Raw genomic sequence first — 25,058 nt, 5'->3', positions numbered from 1 at the left:
TCTTCTAGTGGGGCCAGCCCCAAATCTGCCCTTTGTAAGCCCTCTCTGCTGCGATATGGGACAGTGAATTGTTCCACACTTAATCAACTTCACCAGATAATGGTAAAGTCTAAACTACATTTCTGTGCTCTTAAGAAATACAGTCACAGAGATTACCTTATTCCATGTTATTACTGGCACAGGCTCTCCTTGAGAACTGCAAGGAATCTGCACATTGGTCCCAACCTCCACTGTCATATCCCTTGGGACACTGGCAAACACCGGAGTAACTAGAAGAAAAGTGATATGTGACTATTTAATGGGCATTACAAATAGAAAGTGAAAACATGATGACTCCTCTCCCTAACCAAATGAATCATTCAATTCCAATCAATACATATTTTTAAGCACTTATATACAAGGCATCAAGCACAGTAGGAATGGTGGAGAAAATGAATAATTGGTGGCATCCCAGAAGAGGTGGCACTGAACTGAGACTTGAAAGGAAAAGCAGGATTCAGTAGAGCTGAACATAAAGGAGTATATTTCAGGGCAAATGCAGGGAGATAGAATGCCGAGTTCAAGAAATCCAGTTTAGTTAAGTAATCCAGTAATTAAATCCAGTTAGTAATCCAGTTCAACTAGAACATATTGTGTATAAAGGGGAACAAGGTAAAAATAAGATTGAAAAGGTTAGAGACGTTGTAGGAGACTTCAGTGTCTCCAGTGGAGAGCCACAGTAGCTCACTCTGTTCTCCTATGCTACCCTACCTCAGGCTCTGCACCATCCCCCACCCTACTGCACCATGGCTGCTTAGAACTTTCCCACCTTCCTGAATTAGTGCATTCCTACTCATCTAGGGGTATGGTACAGGTAAAGGCTATTAAATGATGTTTTAGAGAGGACATTAGGAGAAAACAGTTGTATGTAAAGCTGAATATTCAGATGAGTGAGGCTTCAGCAGAAGGTTGACCACCTAGTCATGAATGGTTTTAGTCACAACAACTCAACAAAACATCTGCTAACCCATGGTAGAGATGCAATCCATTGCAGGAAATGGTACCTACGCAATCACCTGAAATCAATGAGTCCTTGAAATATAAGCTGATTAGAGCAGTTGAAAAGCAAGAGTCAAGAGGTGGAAAAATAGAAACAAATGATCAAAGAATAAAGAAATAAAATGAAGTCGATTTTGTTAAAATGCTCCACCAAAGTAGAGCTATTTTATGGATGAAGTTTTAGGGAATATTGAATAAGTACCACAGGAGAGTACATAAAGTCTTGTTAACTGAAAAATAGATTTTAAAATAAATAAGGAGCTCATTTATCAAAGAAAGTCAATTTCCCCACACTTCATAAATAACCCCTTACTACTCAGTCATTAGACAAGAATAAGTCATTCTCTGAGTATATTATGCTTACTTAACAAAACTAAAAGAAAACATGACCCTACACATATTCTTACAAACTTTTTTGAAACTAAAAGCCAAAGAATTAAGGAGCAATAGTATGATTTAATGGCAAACTTTATAAATCCAGATTTTAAAAGTGAAATCTGTAATTCCTAATAAGGAACAATGAAATGAAAATCAGTAAAGATGAATAAATATATTTGTTCTAAAATAAATGTTCACAATTCCCCCTCCACACCCCAAACAATAGACTTTACCTCTAGGCTGCACTGTCAAATGCACAGACACCATCTGAGATCCAATGATATTAACAGCTTGGCATTCATACTCTCCCTGGTCATGAAGGGCAACTCCTGAAATCCTCAAAGTTCCCGATGAAAGAACTAGATGTCTTCTATCTACTGAGAGTTGACTCCCTGAAATATAACAAGAGTAAGGTGTTTCCTTGGCACTGTAAAGCTATACAGAGAAGATTATGGTGGAATAGAGAACTAGCCAAGAAAAGAGGAAACCCTGGGCTTAAAAACCTACATCTGATACATACTGGTAGGGGAGGGCTGGAGCCAGCTCATACCTGCTCTAGAGAGATAACTTTTAAATTTCTAGTGTTAACATTTATACCTTAGAAAATAGAAAACATTGCAAATCATGGTTTGGCTTATTGTTTATTGACTAAACTTAAGAAAGTAATGGAGATAATGTTAATAATGTAGATTAAACTAAAAAGCATGTCATATTTCAAAGATCTGATTGTTAAATATTTATCAGCCCTAACATATTGGTAACTTTTAATAAGTTGTTTAATCTGTTGATGCCCTTGACACTCGAAGGTGTCTTAGTTCCTAAGACTGTGATTTGAAGAGCAAGTGATGATCTATTGTGGTAGAAGGAATTCTTCACTAGGAAATACCAAAACCAGTGAAATCCTAGATCTGCTTTTGTTTTTGTTTTCTAAAGAACATACAATGATATAATAAGTGACTTGAAATACATAGGAAATCATGAATTTGGCAACCTTGGACAGCACTTTTTTAATTACCAGTTTGAGAAAACAAGCACTACAAAAGATTATTCAATAACATGTCAGCATAAAGAGTATTGACCTTTTATTCCAAAGGCCCTAAATTCACTTATTATCATTCCCCAACCCCTGAATATTAACCTTGGTCTGCATGAACCCATATGAAATTTCCTTCAGTGAAGATATCAAATAAAGTCAACAGCTCATTAAATTTGATGTATCCCCTGGCTCTAGACTAATACAATTCTTCCTGTTTACATCAGGAGAGCATGTGAGAGATCCTGCAAAGAGCTATGCACCCATATACCAAAGAGATTAGATATAGGCATCCCACAAAGAGACTGAAATTCAAAAGAGGAAGGCACATTGGGCCCAGCATTCATCTACCTACAAATGGGCAATCAAAATTAATAAAATTATCAAATAAACTAGCTAACAAAATATGGAAGAAACAAGCATACATAACCACAGTACAAATATAGAAATATGTAATGTCAGTATCAACATAAAATCAGTGCAAGGAAACTTAAACAAATAGATTAAAAACTTTTTTCTCTGTTATATACAACTCCCCAGTTCTGCCCAACCCCCACCACAACTTTCCCAAAATACCTCTTGTTTTTCTTCTGATGTCATTTGGCAACTGAATTTAACTTAACCCAGATGGCCCAACTAGGTGGGGAGAGAGATCACTATAAATTCAGAATTGGACAATCCAGCATTCCCTCAATGAAGCCAGGTTTTCTCAGCATCTGAGATAATGATTTACAGTACACACACCCTAGCAATGGAAGCATTGCATATGTGGGACTTTTAGGAGCTCACTGAGAATAAACCATGTCCCAGGGTCAGAGAGACAGCATTGGGAAGTCCCAGCTCATCTGGGTTTAGCCCAGTAACTCCCTAGATTGACAGGAAAAAAATTGGGCAGTTTACCCTAGAAACCTATATGAATGACAGGAAACTGTACTTTCCATAGTTTTATCAGTGTCTTTGGGGTGGGAGAAAAGAAAAAAGAGAAGTACAATATTCGAAATCTCACCTCCTTTAGTCCAGGCAATAACTGGTTGTGGATAGCCCTGGGCTTCACAGTGGAAATCAACTGTGTGGCCCTCAATAACCACTCTGTCTTGAGGGGTAACGGTGAAATGAGGCACAGCTGCAGGAAGAAAATAAATTATTGGAAAAATTAAATCAAAGGGGAAAAGAATAATTTCAAAGTACTGTAGCATAGATATAAATGACTATAATGCAAAAATAAACAGTGTGTCAAGAACACTTCCTTCTATATTCTGTACTTTATTTTCAGAATATGAATTGTTTGATGATGTCCTTGGGCCTTTAGACCACTCTCCTTGGAAGGGTGAGCATGGGGGGATAGCATGGCACAGGGGAAAGTGCTGGATTCTTGTGTCAGAACACCTGGGACCAAATCTTGATTCAACATCACCTTTACTCTAAGAGTTCCTTTTTTTTTAATACCAAATAAATTGTCAGACACATAGCTGACATTTAAAAATTTCTTATTCAAACAAATTGTATTACTGAGTCAATGCAAACTCTTTTGTGTGGCAATCAAGGCTGTCCCCAGTCTATTGGGACTATCTTACCTTTCTAATTTTATCTCATAATTAATTCCCCTTCTGGTCAAAATAAATTATTCTATACCTTACCCCTTTCTCCTACTAATAAAGTCGAATCCATCATCTCTAGAGGCAGCCCAGTTCTAGTTCTCTGTAGCTCTAATTACTAGGAAGTGTTATTTTTACTGATGTCTCACTTCTTTATAAATACTGGGAATTAAACTTTCGCCCAATATATTTATTTCAACTGTGTTTTACTCCACTCAGTTGCTACAGTGTTGATTTTTACTTATGTTTCTTCCTTAATGATGAGAATAAAGTATAGAATATTGGTTATTCATGTTGTTTCTTTCACCTCCCAGGAAGATGAAATCATCATTAAAGCAATTCAAGAAGTTACTCTCTGTTCAGTCTTTACCAAAGAAAGATCCAATAGATGAAAATTGCCATCAGTACTATATCATGCGTCTGTGTCAGGTTTATCATCTGCTTCTCAAGCTTCTCATTCATTTCCTGTTTTCGACTGCACTGAATATAATAAATTCCCACCACAGTATCACTTGTGCTTCTTTGTCTACTGATTCATGTATTCATTACTTCCTAGACTATGTAGTCTTCATATACAAACTGATTCTGTCCCTTCTTTTATCTGAGTTGTATACCCTACCACTGGCATATTCTAATTAGGACTCTTGTCCCATCAAGTCTCAAATTGAAATCCCTGCTTTGAAGCCTTTAATTTACTTTGCTTTCTAGTTGAATTCAACCTACATTTAGTGAGCACCTACTCTGTGCAATGCACTATGCTAGGTGGTTAAGACATAAAGACAAAAACAAAAATTGTCCCTTGCCTTCAAAGAGATGACATCCTGCTGGATACAAATTATGTTCATAAAGTTGAATTATGCACAAGATAATTTCAAGAATCAAAGAACAATAGCACCTGGGAGAAGAGGGAGACTAAGAAAGGCCTCATGTAGGAGGTAGCACTGGAGCCATACGTTGAAGGAAGCTAGGGCTTCTATAAGTTGGAGCTGAAGAAGGAATACATCAAAATATGAGAGACTATATCTTGCAAAGTACAAGAAGGTGGACAATGGAATGCAATACACAAAGATCAGCTAACAAGCTAGTTTAAACTGGGACAGTAGAAGAAGGGGGAAAATATGAAACAGAGACTAGAAAGGTAGTTTAAAGCCAGATTATGGAGAGAATTCAATGCAACATTGAAGATTTGTATTACCCAGGGGTAATAGGAAGACCCTGAAAATTTTCAAGTGGAAAGTGTGATATAATTAGAGATGAAATTTAAGAATACCAGTTTGGTGATTTGTGGGGGAGGGATTGTAATGGAAAAGAATGAAAGCAAGAAAAACAATTCAAAGACTGTTGCAATAGTCAAAGCTAGAGGCATGAATAAAGAGAAGACAGCTGTGAATGTTAAGGAAGCAGAATTGACAAGATACAGTCAATGATGGGATAACCAGCTAAAGAAGGGGAGTACTGGGAGATGGAAGATTCAAAGATATTTGCAAAGTTTCAAATATGAGTTACTGGAAGGATAGTGACATCACTGACAGAAATGGGAAAGCTCAGAGGAAGGACAGCTTTATTGGGAAATCTGAGTTCCATTTTGGATGTGTTGAATATTACCTTATTATATTATACGCTGAATATTCCCTCCACGTATCTGTGCATTTACTCTAAGAAAATAAGAATTGTTGTCTCCCTGATTCTGGATGCTATGGAGTATTTTTAGTCTCTTCTATCTGTACCTTATCAATACTTGTGATACCTAACAATGTCAACATGTGAACAATTTCTTCCCTAATGTATAGCAGGATAAGTTTTGTTGTGTATTTTTTAAAGTGATAGTAGGGTATCAAAACAGATTAGATTCTAGAAATGCCTGAGGTCATTCTCTTTTCATGATTACCACTTATTAAGCCTTTATTGGAATACTATAATCATGTTGGGAACATGAAAATTGATGAGAGTTGAAGAGGATACAGAAGAAACAACTGAATAAAAGTTGGGGAAAAGATAATAAAGAAAGACAAAAGGAAATAAACACTTGAAAAAGCAAAGAACAAAAAATTAGTTTGCAAGTTAATAAATGAGAAGGGATACTGCATCAGTGATGGCAATAGCTGTTCTCATGAATGAATGAAACAAAGAACAGGCTTAAATTACAGAACATGGAATTTGTGTTGTACATCCAAGAACTTGATGAAAGAGGGGAACAGAATAGTACAAATGCAGCCTTTATTAAATACCAGCTATACATAAGATACTACGGTTAGCACTAGGTGAGACAGAGAGGAGAAAGTCGCTGCGTTCTCAAGGAGCTTCCAATATAGTAGTTAATGGGACACCAACACAGACAGGGTTAATCCATGATATTATCTAAGTGCCATAAGACATTATACAATTTCCTTCTCTGAGGATAGTTAAGAGAAGTATCAGAGTTTAAGAATACTTCAAAGGATTAAGATGTATCAATCGACATAGTATATTTTTAAAAATCTATAATCCAAGGAAACCAGAGCTTGTAGAATGAAAATTTTTATTTCAAACTAAAATGATAATAACAGCTTGTAATTTTTGTATTTAAGATACACTTGAATAATAGGGTTAAATTTCCAATTGGTATGCTAGTAGCCCTCCTAGTGTTAAAAACTTGAAATGGAGGATATTTTTATCCATTAGTGTTTATGGCAGCTGGGTGGCACAACAGATAGAGTGCTAGGTCTGAAGTCAGGAAGACTCATCTTTATGAGTTCAAATCTAGCCTTAGACACTTAGTAGCTGTGTGTCCCTGAGCAAGTCACTTAAAACCAATTTGCTTCAGTTTCTTCATCTGTAAAATGAGCTGGCGAAGGAAATGGCAAACCACTCCAGTATCTTTGCCAAGAAAACTTCAAAATAGGTCAACAAGAGTGAGACACAACTGAAACAACTGAATGCCAGCAATCGTAACTAGAACAAGATCGAGTTCTTACTACATCTTTCTGTGATAGAATGAAGGTAACATTATCTCTGTAGTCAGAGAACCTGGATTCAAATGTTGCCTCAGATGCTTACTATCTGTATGCCCTTGGGAAAATTACTGAACCTTCCTGGGCATGAGTTATCACATCTGGAAATTGGAGAGTAGAACCAGATAGTCCCTGAGGTCCCTTCTGGTTTGAGAGCTATATGTTTCTGAAATTCATACGCTGGCCAGAATTACCAAATTACCAGTACCATGCAATCCTCTTTAAAGATTATTAACTGCAGCTGTGCTTATGTGACTATACCAGGCATACTAAAAATTGTCCAATTGAACTAACGAATCATACAGGGTTCACTGAACAGTAACACTGATTGTACTAAAAGATTGTTCTAACTGAAGCCTTTTAGTGCAATCAGTCAGTCAATAAACATTGATTAAGTGCTTACTATGTTCAAGGCACTGTGCTAAACCCTGGGGATACAAAAAGAGGCAAAAAACAGTCCCTTGTCCTCAAGAAGGTTACAATCGAATGGCCCAAATAAAATCTCATCTTTTACAGAAAACCTTTCCCAACCCCTCTTAATCCTATGCCTTCCCTCAGTTAGCTATTTCTTCTTTATCTTCTATATAACTTGTCTTTATATACTGGACCTGCAGTCAAGAAGTCCTGAGTTCAAATGTGGTCTCAGACAATTACTAGCTAGGCAAGTCACCTCACCTTTGTTTGCCTCAGTTTCCTCAACTGTAAAATGGAGGTAATAATAGCATCTACCTCACTGTTGTGAGGATCAAATGAAATTTTAATGTGTTTAGAACAGTGTCTACTAGAGAAAGGCTCATTTCTTTTCCCTGCTTCCAACAATGATGTGTCAGGTACATTATAAGAAGTGTCATATATGAGTTGAAGTAGGTGAACTTTCAGGATGGCAGAGATACATTTATTTTGCCATAACCTTTGGGTTAGAGAAGTCATGGGAGGATTATTTATTGCCATAAAACACTTTAAAAGAGACAAAATTAAGTATTTTGTTAATATTATATGCTTTTTAAAAAAATTAACATACATGAATATGCAAAGCGAAGTTTAGAAAGGAGTAAAGAGTAATAGAAGAAGGACTGGAATGAAAATCGAGAAACTTGGGTTTGATATAACCCTGGATCTGTCAGTGTGACCTAAAAGCTACTTAACATTGGGGGAAAGGGGGACTCAATTTTCTCACCTAAATATAAAGAGGGCAGAGAATGGATTATATCAGATAATCATTAAGATCTATTCCAGGTATAAAATCCCATTATTTGCAAATACATGTTTCTTCTTTCATTTTTTATGACACTTACCTTGCACAATGATGTGAGCTGTTGCATGGATACTATCTATACTGTTGGTTGCAAAACATACATATTCCCCACTATCTTCCTGTATTACTTTTTCTATGTAAAGACCACCAGAAGGAGTAATGTTGACACGTGGATCAGTTGGCAAGGGTGTCCTGTCGCCTTTTGTCCAGGTAATTCGAGGTTGTGGATGGCCAGTGGCACTACATTCCAAAGTGACACTTTCTCCAACCAACACCTCTGTGTTCTGTGGCTGGATGACAAAACTGGGTCTGGCTATTCCAAGAATAAGAAAGAAAGATGGAAAGAAAACAAAAATTAAAGCCTTGAAACCATGTCCACCAACCTAATACCCTACTTTGTCTAAATATCTGAATAGAAAGAAATACTCACTTTGGTGCCAATTCCATCTACCTTTGCAATATATAATACTCAAAGGGTGTCAAACACAAAGCAAAAATATTTTTGAAGCAAAAACCTTTTTCAAAAGTGTTGTCTTAGCTTTGTGGAAAACAATTCATTAACTAAGATCAGATATACTTTATAAGGTCTGAGCTACAACTATTGATACTCTTTTATAGGACTGTTCTTTCAAGGTTTCAAACATTTTACTATTCTATTTTTTTGGGGGTAACGGAGAAACTTAATCGGGTTTTCAGAAAGAAAAACAAATTCAACAATCCATTTTAAACTATTCAATTTTTTGGCAAATTCTTTCCCAGTTTAGATAAACATACAACTTTAAAGGAGTCTAATTCCACATCAGACACTCACTAGTTGTATGACCCTGGGCAAGTCACTTAACTTTGCCTTTATCCACTGGAGAAGGAATAACAAATCACTCCAGTATCTTTGCTAAACAAAACAAACACACACAAAAAAAACCCACAAACCTACACACACAAAAAAATTACCCATACTGGCTCATGAAGAGTCGGACACAACTGAAAAAACTGAAAAACACAACCAGAATTTTCATACTATCTTGTGTTGTATTTTTTTCTACTTTGCGTTATTCTATACCAATTTATCAGGTTTAATGCCTCTGAAGTATCCCATCATGTGGAATCATATTCTATAGTTCCCTAGTCTTTGGCATTTGGTGTAGCAGGGGCATAATGGATTGGAATTGAGTCTGTAAGACCTGAGTTTGAATCCTGTCTCAGACACTTACTAGCCTTGTGGCACCAAGCAAGTCATTTAACTTGACTCAGTCTCATTATCCTCTACTCTGCTAAATGGGAATAATAACAGCCCAACTTCACTAGGTTGTTGTATAGATTAAATTACATACATACACACACACACACACACACACACACACACACACACACACACACACACTCTGTTGGTTGCAAAACATACATATTCCCCATTATGTTCTTGCATTACTTTGTGTGTGTGTATATATATATATACATACATACATATATCTTTAAAGAACATATTAGCACTACGTAAATGACAGATATTATTAGTGTTGCGATTCGGATGGTTTACAATTTTGCATTGTTATAAACAGTAGTGCTAAAGAATTTTGTTATATATATGTGTGTGTGTGTGTGTGTGCGTGTATATATGTATATATACAAACTTTCTTTTATGTTACTTATGTTTAATCCTCCAGATGGTTAAAAGTGTAGAAATAGTGTAACTTACTATTCTTCCTATACTATCTTTGCCAAGCACCATGGTAGTTGCCCCTAAACAATCCAAATAGTTACTTTTAAGATTATTTAAATCACCTTCTCATAAAATAACTAATTAATTTATGAATTTCTGTGCTAAAGAAAGTATATTAGCAGGGAATGAATTGAATATGTGAAGAGTTTTACTTAGCAGCATAATATTCAAATGGCTCAACTTTCAAATGAAACACCATAGATTGTTATTATCATTGCCACTTAGACTCTTGATAGGTAGAGATGAGAATACTAACTTACCATCAAGAAAGCATGCTATGTATCTTGATCTAGTTCCCTCCCCTTCCCCACAGACCCAAGTAATGATGAAGGACCTAAGGATCCATCCAATAATTTAGACCACTCTGTGATTGGTAGCAGTCCTCCATACTCGTTTTTGTGACCAAAGTCCAACATTTCATAGCTGATTGCCCTAGGGGGAATTAGACCATGTAATACAACAGTTCAAACTAACCTACTGGTTTTGAATTTCCCAGCTTGGCCTAGTCAGCATTATTCTGCTAATAAAGCAAGCTACCTAATATGGAATAATAATCCTGGAAAATGGAAAGAGTGAGACCCTGGTTAAAAAATAAAATTCCTAACTGATATCAGCTTACCTGGAGAACCAAAGTATCTGAGGGTGACTTCCTGAGTTTTCACTTCTCCTGCTACATTTTTTGCCATACACTGGTAAATTCCTTGGTCTGTCTCCTGAGTGTTCTGAATCATCAGAGTTCCATCATCTAACAAGTTTAAACGGGAATCTGTTTTCATACTCAGCTCGTTACTGTAAAGATAGAAATCTAGTGGTCTAAACATGTTTTTAAGCACACAAGCAGAGGAGATGCCTCTAAAGACAAAGAAAAACACTCAGGAATACACTGGGAGACAGGATTCTGAACTGCACCAATCCCAAGGTGTAACCACATCTTGATGCCCTCACCAACTCTCAGGGAAGGCTAACCATTCTTGGGTAGTCTTGTAATATGTAGTCCCTAAGAAGGAGCTATACGCTTACCTCTGCAGTTTTTTTGGTTAGAATATAAGCTCCTCGCAGGCAAAGACTGTTTCATGTTTGTCTTGGCACAATACCTTGCAGTAGGTGCATAATAAATATTTGATGAATGGAATTGAAATATAGGCTTAAATACTTTAAAGTGGACAGAGACCTAGAAATAATACTAAATACAACCAAGAGATCAAAGATTTTAAAGAGGCACAACTTTTTCTGGGGTATGATTGATTCAAAGTTTAAAGCAAAAATATATTTACAAAAAGAATGAAAAATAATCATTTTGAAACAAAAAAGTTACCCAGGCTTAACTCTTCTCCACTATCACACTTTTATGATGGACAACAAATTGGTACTATCCCCAAACTAACCTAAATACCTCTTCTGCCCCAGGGCACTTAACAGATTTATCTTTCACATGACTTTAAAGATTACTTTAGACAATTATAATCTCTAAATTGAATCCTGCCACATACAATTGTCTTTACACATTCCAGCTTCGCTTGGTCATGCAGCCAAGTTAATCAGCCAGGGACGGAGGGGCTATCACATACTACCACATGACCTTGCCCACCTCACAGTTTACCTTCCTTTCTCTTGTGAATTTGCTTTAGATTCTCATTGGTTAGTATACAGAGACAAAAATAATGAGAATTTTAACAAGATCATGATCTGCAGCAAGACGTGAAAGTTTGAACATTTCAAAAAACATCAACATACTCAATCATACAGATAGAAATGAGAAAAAAAACCCACTATCTTTGCTAGATCATCAAGATGGACCTTTTTTTAAAAACACAGACAAAAAGTAATATTTTTTGGCTTATAAAATGAATGCAGTCTTCAAAGTCTAAAGCATTACATTCTTTAAGAGAAGGATAAATACAGGAATATTTTGCTGGAAGTGAAAATTAGATGAATCTTTTTTAAGTGTTAACTTTACATTAGAAAATTATGATAAAAAATCTCAGCAGGGGAAAAAAAATCCTCCAATATATTTAACGTAAAATTTCTCAAATTAAGTAGAGGTTAAAGGATCATCTTTAATACCTATTTTCTCTGGTTATCCTATTCCTGCCTCCAAACTTTCTGTAACTATGAATAAACTGTCTTCTCTCCATCAGTCTGACAAAGCATCTTCTATCTTTTAATCAGGAACTCTTGAAATTTCCTAACCTCTAGGAAGCTTTATTGGCTGACTGGAGAATTGGCAGCTCTACCAGATTCCATGTATGGGAATCATAATATCCCTTCACTCTCCATTAATAATATGCACTTATCCAACTTGTGATATAATCACTTAATATAGCTTATGTAATTATTTCACTGCTTAATTTGGTTTTCTTTGTATCTTCTATATGTCCATATATACCAGTGTTATCTGAAATTAGAAGTTCCTTGAAGAATTATTCCTATTTAAATAAATCTCCCTATGTAATTAACAGCTACAAAAAAAGTACAGCAGCAGGCTTTGTGTGAAGATGTCAGTAGGGGTGTGGGGAGACTCAAAAACAGGAATTCAAAAGGTGGTGTTTCCCTATTTAGGATTAAAGGAAATCTTTTCCAGAATCATGTTTAGAGCTCAGCTATATTTAGTTCAGGGAAAGATGAATGCAAAAACCACTACAGTCCCAACGGGTTACTCAAATTTCTCCCTACAGGATAATCTGAAACCTGAAACAATAAATGTTCAAAGAAATCACCCCTCATCCAGCTAAGCTTACTGGGGATAATTGCCACAGTTTACTACTGTCTGGAGCCATGGCCACCAAGTCCTTTAGACTCAAAGATCATAAAGGGTGAATAGAAGCCCAAAAAAGAAGAAAAAGAGGAATTGAGGGGAGGGCGGGAGGGAGAAGGAATTTAATTTAGAAAAAAGTAAAAGGAATAAGTAGCCCTTTTGTCATTTGGCTTTGACAGCATTATATATCTAGTTAAAGACCATCAGTTGACAAGCATTTACTCCAAGTTTACTGTGTACCATGCACTGTGCTAAATATTGCGTATACAATGAAAAACAAAAAGATAGAGCCCACAAGGTGCTTACATTCTAATAAAGCAGAATATGTTCCATTGTTTGATTAAAAAAAAAGTACTCAGGAAAAAATGTCTATACTCTAACTTAGATCAACATATAGTTGTTAATCAGACTGAAGATTTTTTAAAGCTTCCCTGAATCTCTGCTTATAGTCTCAAAGCCCAAGAGAAAAGCAGGAAAGATAGGAATGAGATGGGGAAAACACAGCTCCTGTTTTCATCTCTCAATGAAAAAGGAGTGTAGGTTTTGAAGACTCAGTAAATATGGTAGATGGTGATTATTTCACATGCAAAAATATTCATTATCTATTGTATTGCAGTCGAATAATTTTTCTTCTTCCAACTTACTTGTTTCGAAGCCATATTATTTCTGGTTTGGGATTGCCTTCAGCCCTGCAAGTGAAATAGACCGTATTCCCAGAGGTCACATCCGCATCCTGAGGCTCTGATGTAATCCTTGGCCTTTCTGTATCAAGAAATGGAAAGGAAATACTATTCGTTTTAAAATTGTCAACTAAAATTAAATGAGGATATTTTACTTTCATAATTTTTTAAAATGACGTAACAAATGTACCATAGTAAATATTTTATGAAACTCTACAAGTGATTCCTTGCACAGAAGGCTATTTTGTAGTTGGAATATTACAAATGAATTGAAAACTGTTTAGTAAGACCTGTCTCTAAGAAATTTTATAGATTCATATAGCCAAGGAAGTTTGTAAAGGGAATGTCAAACAGCTATTACATCTCTATGGTAGGCCCCATATTTGGAGGATGATTTTTCAAGCAGCAGACCTGGGAACATATGACCAAAAAAGTCCAAAACAAGTGAAAAAGGGGATCCAGTATAAGACCACAGCTATACTGTCTAGATAGATATTCTCTGTTAACAAGCCAGCAGGGATAAACCAAATTTATATTTTTTCTTTCATATTTATATAGCCCTTTATATCATAGGAAGGTTTGTTAACAATAATTCTGTCCAGTAGGTAGACTTGAGTATTATTATCTCCATTTCATAGTTGAAGACTCAATAAATCATGAAAGACACTATTTTTGTTTTATTTTGTTCACATCATACTTCATAACTTTTGATATCAGATGCATCCGTTTATATTCCTCTAGACAAAAAGAGTCAGGGCATCTTATGAATGGGAATGGAAAATAGCACAAACTCTCCCCAACAATCCAAACTCATAAACAGCTCTATGCCTAGTTACAGTGATGGAGTCAGAAGACCTGAATTCAAATCCCCATTTTGCTATTCACTACCTACGTGATCTTGGAGAAATCATTTCCCTTTAGTTTCCTCATCTGTGAAAGAAGAGGTTGAGAACTGATGTTCCATTAATTATAGGTGTTTCATCTCTAAATTGCATCTCTGGTTTTACACAGATATTCTTAAGCAAGTAAGGATAAAAGTTACATATAACAAAACAAAAGACATGTGGCTCATCTGGATGACTATGGCACAAGTCAAATTCAAATGCTAAAAACATTAAAAATAAATTACCTTAATGAAATTGCAAACATCGGTTGGTGGCCACAGACTTCTGATTTCTTTCCAGTCAACTCACAACTACATTCTCTATCCATCATGCTCCTACTCTACTATCTTTGACATATTTCTATTCAAATCAGGTTATGTAGGCTTCCTTAGGAATTATTTTAAGAAGTTCTGTTTTCTTGTCTAACCTATTCTTTTGGTGTTTCTCCCATAGCAATCTCTGATTCCTTAGATACAATATATATATATACATATATATATGTATATATATATATATACATACACACACACATATATATACGTTTTCTATCAGGTTCTCTCCAGATAATCACACATGGGTCAACATAATGAAACTTAAGAACTAATAAGAGTATTTACTACTGCAAAGCCAGACTCCATTTAAAGTCAGGAAAGGAACAGGTTAGATATTGATAGCATCCATTCACCTGTAGGCAAAAAGACTTAAGGCAGCTGACAAACGGGAATGGGGAACAACCCAAACTCTCCCCAAAAATCCAAACTCACAAAACAGCTGCTTAGAGTGGTGGGTTCAAAAGGTCTCAGTTAAATCCCTATTATGCTAACTCACTCTGTGACCTTGGGCAAGTGATTTCCTTTCTCTAGGCTCATCTATCAGATAAGAGGTTGAGAACAGGCATTCTATTAAAGTTCCATCATCTTTAAATCCTATGATCATGAGATGTACCAGCTTATCCTATTTAATTATACCACTATTTCTGGATATATCACCAAATCCTTTCTGCATTTGCTATTGGTCATTTTTTATTAGTTTCAGAAGCTCATTTCTCCTTCTAAAAATCCTGGTCCCAACATAGAGAAGAGATAAAGTAAGATAAGGAAATAGGTAAAGTAATATCCATTGTGATGGACAGTGTGAGATATCAGGAGAAGCTGATCTCAATAAAAATCAATTATGCTTCAGAAAAAGAAAAGGAAAAACCAAAAGTTTTATTATTTAAAAATGACATTGAGGAAAGAGAAAATAGCAATTTCTTAGTTGCTTTCTGAAATTCATTAAAAAAATTTTTTTAAGGACAAGTAGTAACTAGCTGCTGTACAGAGACCTGTGCCTATTTAAGACATGATAGTTTCACATGCATCTTTGGAAGAACCAAAACCCAATCAGAAATCCAATCTGGGAACCTAACAGGGCTTATTTCAGTGCTAGTAGACAAACTGAACTCTAATTGTGCTAAAGAAAAACTCACCACAATTCAGTTCTTCTGGTGTTATAGTGGCCACAGACCTCCCTTGGATCCGTCTGGGATATTCACAGGTGGCAGCCGCCTGGGCATTTCCAGACTCTGCATATGTCTTCAGCAGGTCTGCCAACCACAGGATTTCACAGTCACAATGGAGAGCATTTGAATCCAATCGCCTTTGAACAAAGAAAAAAAAAACCAGTGATAAATTAGAAATAAATGAATATGGCTAAGATTGACAGACATGGGTGTGAGGGTCCAAAACACAAATCTAATCCAATCCAAACATATTGCTTACTACCTACTGTGCACACAGCCCTATATTAGATGGACATACATGATACATACTGTGTAAGAATAGTCCCTCCTGAAAAGACTTACAATCTACTTGAAGGTACACAGAACAGAACCCAAAGAATACTATAATCAGAAGGCCCCTTTGAATTCATCTAGTCCAAACACCTGAATTGAATGAAGTACAAATCCTATTTGTATCATCCCTGAAAAGTGATCATCCTATGTTCCCACTTACAACTGTAGTGGTGAGGAAACTCACTCCTTAATAAAGAATCCCGTCCTATATTTGGAAAACTCTAATTATAAGAATATTCTTCCTTCTGTTGGACTGAAATCTACTTCATTTACCTTACTAAGTCCTCTCAGGAGTAAAACCGGTTAAGTTTAATCAAATGAAATATCTATAAACTTGTAAATTTTGAAGCTAGCTTATCATATTTCTATCAGTCTTCTGTGCTTCAGGGTAAATTCTTAACCACAATGAGTCTACCTATAGCATCTTACCCATATTCCTCCACAACAACATTAGGACAGTCTTGGTCAAGTACAGACACATCTACAATGGTTTCCCCAAACTAGTTATCAAAAAAGAAAATGAGGCAAACCTGACACAACTTTTCTTACATGAGGCCACATTGGCTCCACTTCATTTGGCACCCATTTTACAATACTCTGAGCTTTTAGTTCTACTTAGATGTATATGTCTTTTCTCTTCAAGAAGAAAATAAATTCCATAAAAACAGGAAATTTGTCCTATATTCCTTCATATCTTCTGCACCATGCCTACCACAACTCATAAAGTAGGCATTCAATAAATGTTTTGTTGACTGACAAACATTAGCAGTATGCAGGAGTAATCAAATGATGATTAAGAATGGGGATCATTGTGCTTAATATTTTATCTAAAGGAATATATTTGTTCCTTAACAAAGACTTGAAATACTGAGAGATTGATTTCTAACTGAAAAAAAATTGCTAATTGTGGGGATAAATGGTCTTATTCTGGCAGGCTTTGAAGAAAGAGTGTATTTAAGTAAGTTTCAACTGTTTTGCCTAGAGACAAAAAAAATGGAACTGGCAGAATAGAGTTTATTTCTTCTTAGTCTATGTGGAATTAATACAATACGTGGTGCTAAAAAGCAATTAGGAGAATTTAAATATGAGCTTAAAGATATTCTCCACTAATTTTTACAAAATCTACCAAGATTCACTCAATACAAATGCTTAGATTTTTATAACCAATAGTTTTACCCACAAAAAAATAAAGCATTTGCTTTGTTTGTATCTTTTATAACAGATTTTCTGATTGGTATAATCCCCTATATATCCATATGGTGTCATAATCAAGAAACTAAAATTGGAAGTGGAAAACTTGGATACCATTCATTCCTAGTTCTACTATTGATCAACCTAGTGACATTAAACAAGCCATTCAAGCCTTTATGAATATCATTCTCCTCATCTGTAAGAAAAGATCATGACAATATTTAAATGCTTTTAAGTTGTTATAAGAAAAGACAATTATGTACTACATGCATTATAGAAATAGGAGTTGTGGATTTGCATATCATAAATGTAGAGTTTGACTTTACTGAAACTTAGATTTGAAAAATTAATTTACTTACAATCTCTTCATGGAATCCAAGTGACTAAATGTTCCAGGCACTAAGTGAGCAATTCTATTGTTATGTAAAAATCTGTCAAATGAAAGAATATAATGAATCAATGGAAAGTATACACGTTCTATATGAATGGTGAGAAGTCTGTCTTTCAGGAGATTTAAGTGACTGTTTTCTGCTTCATTTAAAAAAGGTCTTGTTGTCATTATTCTACATCACCGTTGATTTTGTTGAAACTACTCAGTAATTGTGAGGTAAACAGCATTAATGTTCAGCCCAGTTTCAATAATGTTAATTTTTTGAGAAAATATATTTTAACTTTTAAAAATGGACACTGCTTAAACTTAAGACCTAGTGACCAGCAAAATTAATGAATAGGATGACATCATTCCAAGGTAACTACTTATTATTACTGTTCTAGGCTGGGAGTCTTAACCTTTCTTGTGTAATGTCCATGATACATTTCTCTGAGTAATGTTTTTAAATGTATAAAATAAAAGTCACAAGTTTACCAATGTAACCAAGGGATAGTGAAAATAAAAATGCAGGATTTTTTTTCCCACCCAAGTTCATGGACCTCCTGGTTTCCATCAGATCAGCTCAATAACTCCTGGGCTGGAGTAAGCAAGACAAAAAGAAAGAAAACTTACAGCCTTTCAAGCTTGGGAAGATGGTTGAATGATTCTGGGTCCAAAGTCTCAATCTGATTAAAGTGCAGATATCTATAAAAGCAAAAATTAAAAACTATCAAAACTTATTTTTGTCAATTTTCTTCAGAACCATTATTTTCCACTGTAGAAGGGATTATAAATTAACTATAATTTTCATAGAAATTAAAAGGATCATTCAAATATGAAGATCAAAATGAAAAGTTGAAACTAACTTACAGATTTAGAGTTTACATATTTACTTATAAGATCAAATTTACATAAAAATCAATATTATATATTAATAAAGTGAGCAGTTAAAACCAATCAATTTTTTTCAAATGTGATTTCATCATCAAATGCTGTCATATCTATTAACAATATTTCTTATTTTTAAATAATATTTAAAGCCATGATCAATTATTTTGATAGAGCTATTTTCACAGATCCTAAGATGGTATTGCCCACTGAATGTATCTGTGAAATTTTTGTTTCTTTGAACGGAGTATTTAGTTGAGTTCAGAAAGATACTTGATTTTTCATAGGAAGTAATAATGTTATCTTGGGCTGCATTAAGAAAACCAGAGCATCCAGGACTAGGAAATAATAGTCTGTCTTTCCTTTGCCTTGTTCCAACCACATCTAGGGTATTGTTTTCAGTCCTGGACATTACATTATAGACAAGACTGGTAACAAGGAGAGAATCCAGAGTTCTCTCAATCATGTCCCATAAGGATCAGGTGAAAATAGTGGCATTGCTTGGCATAGAGAAGGCAGGAGAGATTCAAGGGAGCATTTTCTAGGGCCTAAAAGTATGCCAAGTGAAAGTAGGATTAGACTGCAGCCCCAGAGGGCAACAAATGCAAAGAAAGACAAACGGAAGCTGAAAAATAGATTTAGGATTAATGGAAAAAAAATAAATTTTTAACAATGAGAATATCTGATGGTGCCCAGGATGTATTAGGTTTCCCCCTACTTGAGGTCTTTAAACAAAAGCTGAATGATGATTTGTTGAGAACATTACAAAGGGGACTTCTGTGCAGGAGTAGATCAGACCACATGGCCTCTGAGGTCCCTTCCAACAGTCCTTATTGATTTTGTACATATCACAGAGAATACTTTGCAAACGCTCTTTGACGTAATAAATGAAGAAATTCACAGACAATACATATGCTCTAAATTTGGTTAGAATGCAGGACTTACTAACTAAAAATAAATCCATTGATAAAAGAATGAATAAACAAATTATGATACAAGAATGTAATGAAATATTACAAATGATTCAGAGAAGCACAGGAAGACACCCAGAAACCTATGGAGACTAAAACAGAACATATACACACAATTACTATGACAATGTAAATGGAAAAAAAAGAAAGAAAAAAGAAGGAATTCTTTGCCATTTTAGTGTCCCATTTTGGTCCTAGAGAAAAGAAAAAAGAAAAAAAACCTCTCCTTCCCTGTTTTGTGAAGAAAATGAACTATAAGTGCAGATCATTATGCCTAATGTAAGGCCTGGTTGATGTGGTTAGTTTTACTGAAGTGCTTTTTTATCCTCTTTTAAAAAAAAAAAAATCCTTATTATGAGGGATAGTTCAGCTGGATGTGATAGCTACCAGGGAGACTAAGACTGGCAGCCCTCTTGAGCTCAGGAGTTCTGAGTCACAATGGGTTATATTAACGAAGAGTTTACATTAAGTTTAGCGTTAAGATGAAGAGTACTGGGAGTAAGAGACTCATCAGGCCACATATAAAAGAAATAAATGGTACAGGTAAAAGCTCTCACAACGGTGACGTCCATGAGTGACTCTTGTACTTCCTGAAAAAGATAGGGAGAACTAGTCTTGGTTCACTGTGTAGGATAAGGGAAGGGATATATTTGGAAATGAATTTAAGTAAAAACAAACTACATCAATAAAATTTCTAGAAGTTTATTCAAGGGTAAGATTTTTTTATTTTATTTTTGCATGTGGAAATCAAGTACGTTGTAATAAAGATTTTTCAATAAACAACAAAAAAATCATGAAAAATTTCCATAAAATGCCCACCTAGTTTTATAGTATCTGAGACATCAAATTCTTCTCCACCTTGGATTCATATCATTAGCAAAGTTAGTAACAATAGATTCCTTGCATTTGCTGGAAAAATACTTCTTTGGACAAATTGATTTCTCATTATAAAATTGGTTTTGCTAAGATAGTAATACATCGTGATGGATTAAGAATCTGGATAAAGAATAAAATATTTTCTAGTAGCAAAAAGATCCAGTGGAATGAACTGGTCATTATTATCACAGGCATATATTTTATAGTGACAATATTACAACCGGTTTATAGTTCCATTCTGCAGCTGCTGCTCTGTTGTTTTCAACTCCAAGGAACAAGATTTCCTTCCCAGGTTAAGTTCATCACCTCTACTCTCATCTTCATGATACCAACTAGGACCTTGATTGACTGCCTTGCTCAGCACTCTCTCCCTTCTGATTGAAGGATTGGAGAGGAGAGTAACATAATCTTCACAAACTCTTCCTTTATTAGAGGGCAGAAACTGAACTTAAAGGCTCACTCCACTCTGTATCTGCTTTGCTGCCTGGTTTCAACTACATGGAACAACATGCCCCCATTCCAGGTACCTCCCTTGTGTCCTGTCCTCCCCACACCCTACCTAGTTTTCCTGTTTTCTTTTGTATGTTATCTCCCTCCACTAGATTGTGAGCTCCTCAAGGGAAGAGATCATCTTTCGTTTTATTAATGGCATTCCCAGCACTTTATATAGGACCTATCACATAGTAGGTTCTTAATGATATTGAATCCAAGTAGAAGGAATCATTTAAAATATCTTCCCTCAACCAATCCACCCACTCCACTGGGAATAACTGAAGATCTGTCATTCCAACCCTGACTTTTCTCACAAGTTTCAAGCCCATATTTCCAGATGCCACCTGAATGCCTCCACCAGGAAATACTGCTTATATCTCAACATTCCACATGTTCACAACTTTCTCCTAAAACATTTGCTTTTGACTTTATCATTTATGTCAATGGAATAAATAAAGCTTATTTTGTTCTGAATTTTCCTTTACCCTCACCTGTGATTTTTAGTCAGTTGTTAAGTAGGATTGATTCTACTGCCCTAAGATCTTAAGTTTTGTATCCTTCTTTGTAATCCTATGACACACCCTGCCCCTTTCCCCATCACCATAGGCTTTCATCAGTCACCCTAAATTCTGTGATTCTCATTTCCAAATTCACCTTCCATATATGGACACATTTGGAATTCAGTTGAATCTGCTCCCCACATAGGCCAGGGACTGATTTACTCAGAGCTGGAAGAAGAGAATTACCACTTTCTTAATGAGGCTAGAAGTCACATGGTACAGTGATACAGGAATGGAACTTAGATTCCCTGGATCTGGGTTTGAATTCCCCCTCGGACAGTTCAGCCTGTGTGACCTTGGGCAAATCACTTAATCTCTGAATCTCAGCTTCCTCATCTGTAAAATAAAGGGAATTAGACTATATGACATCTAAGATCACTCTGGTTCTAAACTGATCTATTATCCTATGATGACTAAAATAAAAGTCTGAGGAAAAGGTGGATTTGAATGTATGTTGTCATTCAAGTCATTTTCAGTCATGTCTAACTCCTTGTTGACCCCATTTGGGGTTTTCTTGGCAAAGATACTGAAGTGGTTTGCCATTTCCTTCTCCAGCTCATTTACAGAAGAGGAAACTGAGATAAACAGGGTTAAGTGACTTACCCAGGGTCACATAGTTAGTAAGTACCTGAGGACAGCTTTAAACTCAGGAAGATGAGTCTTCCTGACTCCAGCCCAACACTATCTACTTCACTACCTATCTGCCCACTAGAAAGTACAAATTACCACGATTAGTAGAGACACAATTTCACTAGCATTCAAAATAAGTTACCAAAAAAATGACTTCTCAAAACACAATTTAATAGCCCTTGAATTTAGCCACTTCAAAATCCCAGGCAATCAATCAGCAAGCACTTAGTAAGTGCTTTGCGTCAGACACTGAGCTAGACTCTGGAAATACAAAGGCAAAAATAAAAGAGTCCTTGTCCTCAAGGAGATTACAGTTTAGCCAAGAGAGACAACATGTCCAAATAAAGTACACAAAAAGAGAAACAAAAGACATACAAGGGGGAGAAGGAGAAAGCACCAGCAGCTGGGGAGATGAGGACAGGATGCATTTAGGAAGGGACAGCTGAGCAAGTCTTAAAGGACATAAAGGATTCTAAGTGACAAGACAAAAAGGTAGCACACTTCAGACAGGGAGGATGGCCAAAGCAGAGGCCGAGGGAGGGGAGACAAAGTTCTTTGTGTAAGGAACAGCGAGAAGGCCAGATTAGCTGGATCACTGAGTTCAAGAGGGGGAGTAATTAAACTTTAAACAGGGCAAATAAAGACAACAAATATTCAAAACATAGGGATGGGCTTTCTCCACTCAAGATGGGGGGAAAATCTTCACTGGTTAATTAAATAGTTAATAAAATTTCTAATTACGATTTAAATATAAGTATGTACTTCTCCGGCACAATTGCTGAAATATTACATTTCAAATAAATTATGTATGATCATGGGCAATCCATTCAACAACACTTTCTATTAATTTTCTTTAGCCTCTACTTCCTTCTCTTTTAAATGGGGATAATAATACCTACAGTTCCCCCTGCCTTATATTTATACAACCTCTCCTCCCCATCCATGTTGTGAGGAAAGTACCCTGTAAACCTTAAAGTGATGTCCAAATGACAAAAATGACAACACTATTATGACACTGTCTCCCGGAAAAAGTAGTGAGAAAATGTACCTCCTTCTCTTCATGACAAAGTTGAGGAATGAACCCTGAATGTACTGTCAGAAACATGTTAGATGGTCTTGCTCATTTTCTCTTAATTTGTAAATCTTTATAAAAAGGGATGAACCACTGTACAGGGATGGGGATTAGATATTTTTAGAAATAAACATGATATTTTTTAAAAACATCAATAAAATTTTTTAACTATGTTTCTCATGCTATCAAATGAGGAAATTTGTTAGAGATCTTTCTCTGATCCAAGGATCTTAGAATTAATGTAAATTTTTATAGTCTCAGAATAAAGCTGTATTACCACTGTAATCTATGACCTTTTCAGGAATTGCAAAGTCAAGTTTTACTGCACAATAAATCATGAAAGACCTGAATTCATATCACATCTCCACCAATTACAGACAGTTCTCACTTCAAGTAAATTCACTTTATTCAGCTTTACATAAAGAATTCTGAAGGAAATCTGACATTTCAAAAAAAAATACCTATGTTAATTTTACTTTCTTTCTCTCTCCATTGCTGCTCCTGGGCACAGCTCTCAGCTGCCTTCCACAACCCCACACGCAAAAAAAACAAAACAAAAGAAAACAAACAAACAAACCCAGAATCCTTAACAAAGAAACCCTCCAAGTGTTTGTCAAGAATGGACAGCCACACCCACTGCCACCAAAACAGGGGCCTTAGTTTGAGACCTCAGGCACAGATAGAGGGGATCTTTGCCAGCTCCACCCATCTGCCCTCATGTCTGACCCCAGGTTTCTGGCCCCATATATCTGTCTTCCATCCATTTATGTTTTGGTACCTCAAGTCTGCCCCTAGCCCCATCCTCTCCTGTCTGTGTACATCTCCAGCCCACAAGTATCTGCCCATCGTGTGTTCTTTTTGTCGCCCATATGGCTTTTAGAGTAGAAGTTCTTAGTCTTTTTGTATCTCATACACCCCTTTGGTAGTTTGGTGAAACTTATTTACTCCTCAGAATAATGTTTTTAAAGGCATGAAATAAAATACATGGGATTACAAAGGAAGCAAATTATATTGAATGCAATTATCAAAATATATTTTAAATGTTTGTAGACCTGCTAAAGAACCTCTTTTATAGAAGCCTGATTTTGTCTTTGGCATCCCTGATCCTTTAGCGCAATCACTTTCAGATCACATAATCCTACTTCCAAGTCTCCTCCCCATCTTGGTTTGTAACCTGATATTGATTTCTTCGGAAGATGGTCTAATTGGTTCTTTACCCTAAATTTTATCTATGCTACAATTAAGAAAGCCCAAACCAAATATTACCTCCTCTAGGAAGTCTTCCTTGATTTCCCTAGAGTCAGAAATGGCCCTTTCTTCTTAGACCTTTATTGAATGTTCTAATGTACTCCTCATGTGTTTTTTCTAATATAGATACTGTCTGTGTTTGATCCCCCTTACTAGGGACTGTAAGCTACAGGGGGGTAGGGAACAGATTTTAACAAAACTCTCTATTTCAGTGCCTAGCACACTACCTTAAATACAGTAGGCACTTAATAAAGTATTAATGAGATCATGAGTGTTCAGTGATAAGACTCTTCAGTTAGTTTCAAAGTGGGGCTTCTAGGTGGCACAGTGTATAGATCACTGGCTTTAGAGTTAGCAAGACCTAAGTGAGAGACCTGAGACATTTGCCAGCTGTTATCACTGAGCAAATCACAACTTCTATTTGCCTCAGTTTCCTCACTGTAAAATGAGGATAATAATAGGACCTACCTCCCACAGTGCTTGTAAGGATAAAATGGTATTTGTAAAGTGCTTAGCACAGGGCCTCACACATAAGAGTTGTTATATAAATACCATTAACTTTGTGGTTGTTATGACTGTTATTTCTCTTTTTATACGG

At 35.8% G+C, this 25,058-nt stretch overlaps 1 protein-coding gene across 3 annotated transcripts in view; it reads right to left on the bottom strand.

Annotated features, from left to right (window-relative positions):
• The window catches only part of PXDN (peroxidasin), a 160,686-nt gene that overhangs the window by 32,219 nt on the left and 103,409 nt on the right, over nucleotides 1–25,058 (bottom strand). For all 3 annotated transcript variants that reach the window (XM_072634323.1, XM_072634321.1, XM_072634322.1), the window contains 9 exons: nucleotides 18,357–18,428; nucleotides 17,713–17,784; nucleotides 15,797–15,966; nucleotides 13,409–13,526; nucleotides 10,629–10,798; nucleotides 8,330–8,602; nucleotides 3,456–3,572; nucleotides 1,650–1,808; nucleotides 157–269 (listed from right to left, as the gene is read on the bottom strand). In XM_072634323.1, the coding sequence (XP_072490424.1) occupies nucleotides 157–269; nucleotides 1,650–1,808; nucleotides 3,456–3,572; nucleotides 8,330–8,602; nucleotides 10,629–10,798; nucleotides 13,409–13,526; nucleotides 15,797–15,966; nucleotides 17,713–17,784; nucleotides 18,357–18,428 (1,264 nt within the window). The remainder of the gene's footprint in view (nucleotides 1–156; nucleotides 270–1,649; nucleotides 1,809–3,455; nucleotides 3,573–8,329; nucleotides 8,603–10,628; nucleotides 10,799–13,408; nucleotides 13,527–15,796; nucleotides 15,967–17,712; nucleotides 17,785–18,356; nucleotides 18,429–25,058) is intronic.

This window comes from Notamacropus eugenii, chromosome 1, assembly GCF_028372415.1.
Source record: "Notamacropus eugenii isolate mMacEug1 chromosome 1, mMacEug1.pri_v2, whole genome shotgun sequence".
In the NCBI taxonomy this organism is placed as follows: domain Eukaryota; kingdom Metazoa; phylum Chordata; class Mammalia; order Diprotodontia; family Macropodidae; genus Notamacropus; species Notamacropus eugenii.
The sequence above is the reverse complement of the archived record's forward strand: the minus strand, read 5'-3'. Positions and strand labels throughout refer to the sequence as shown.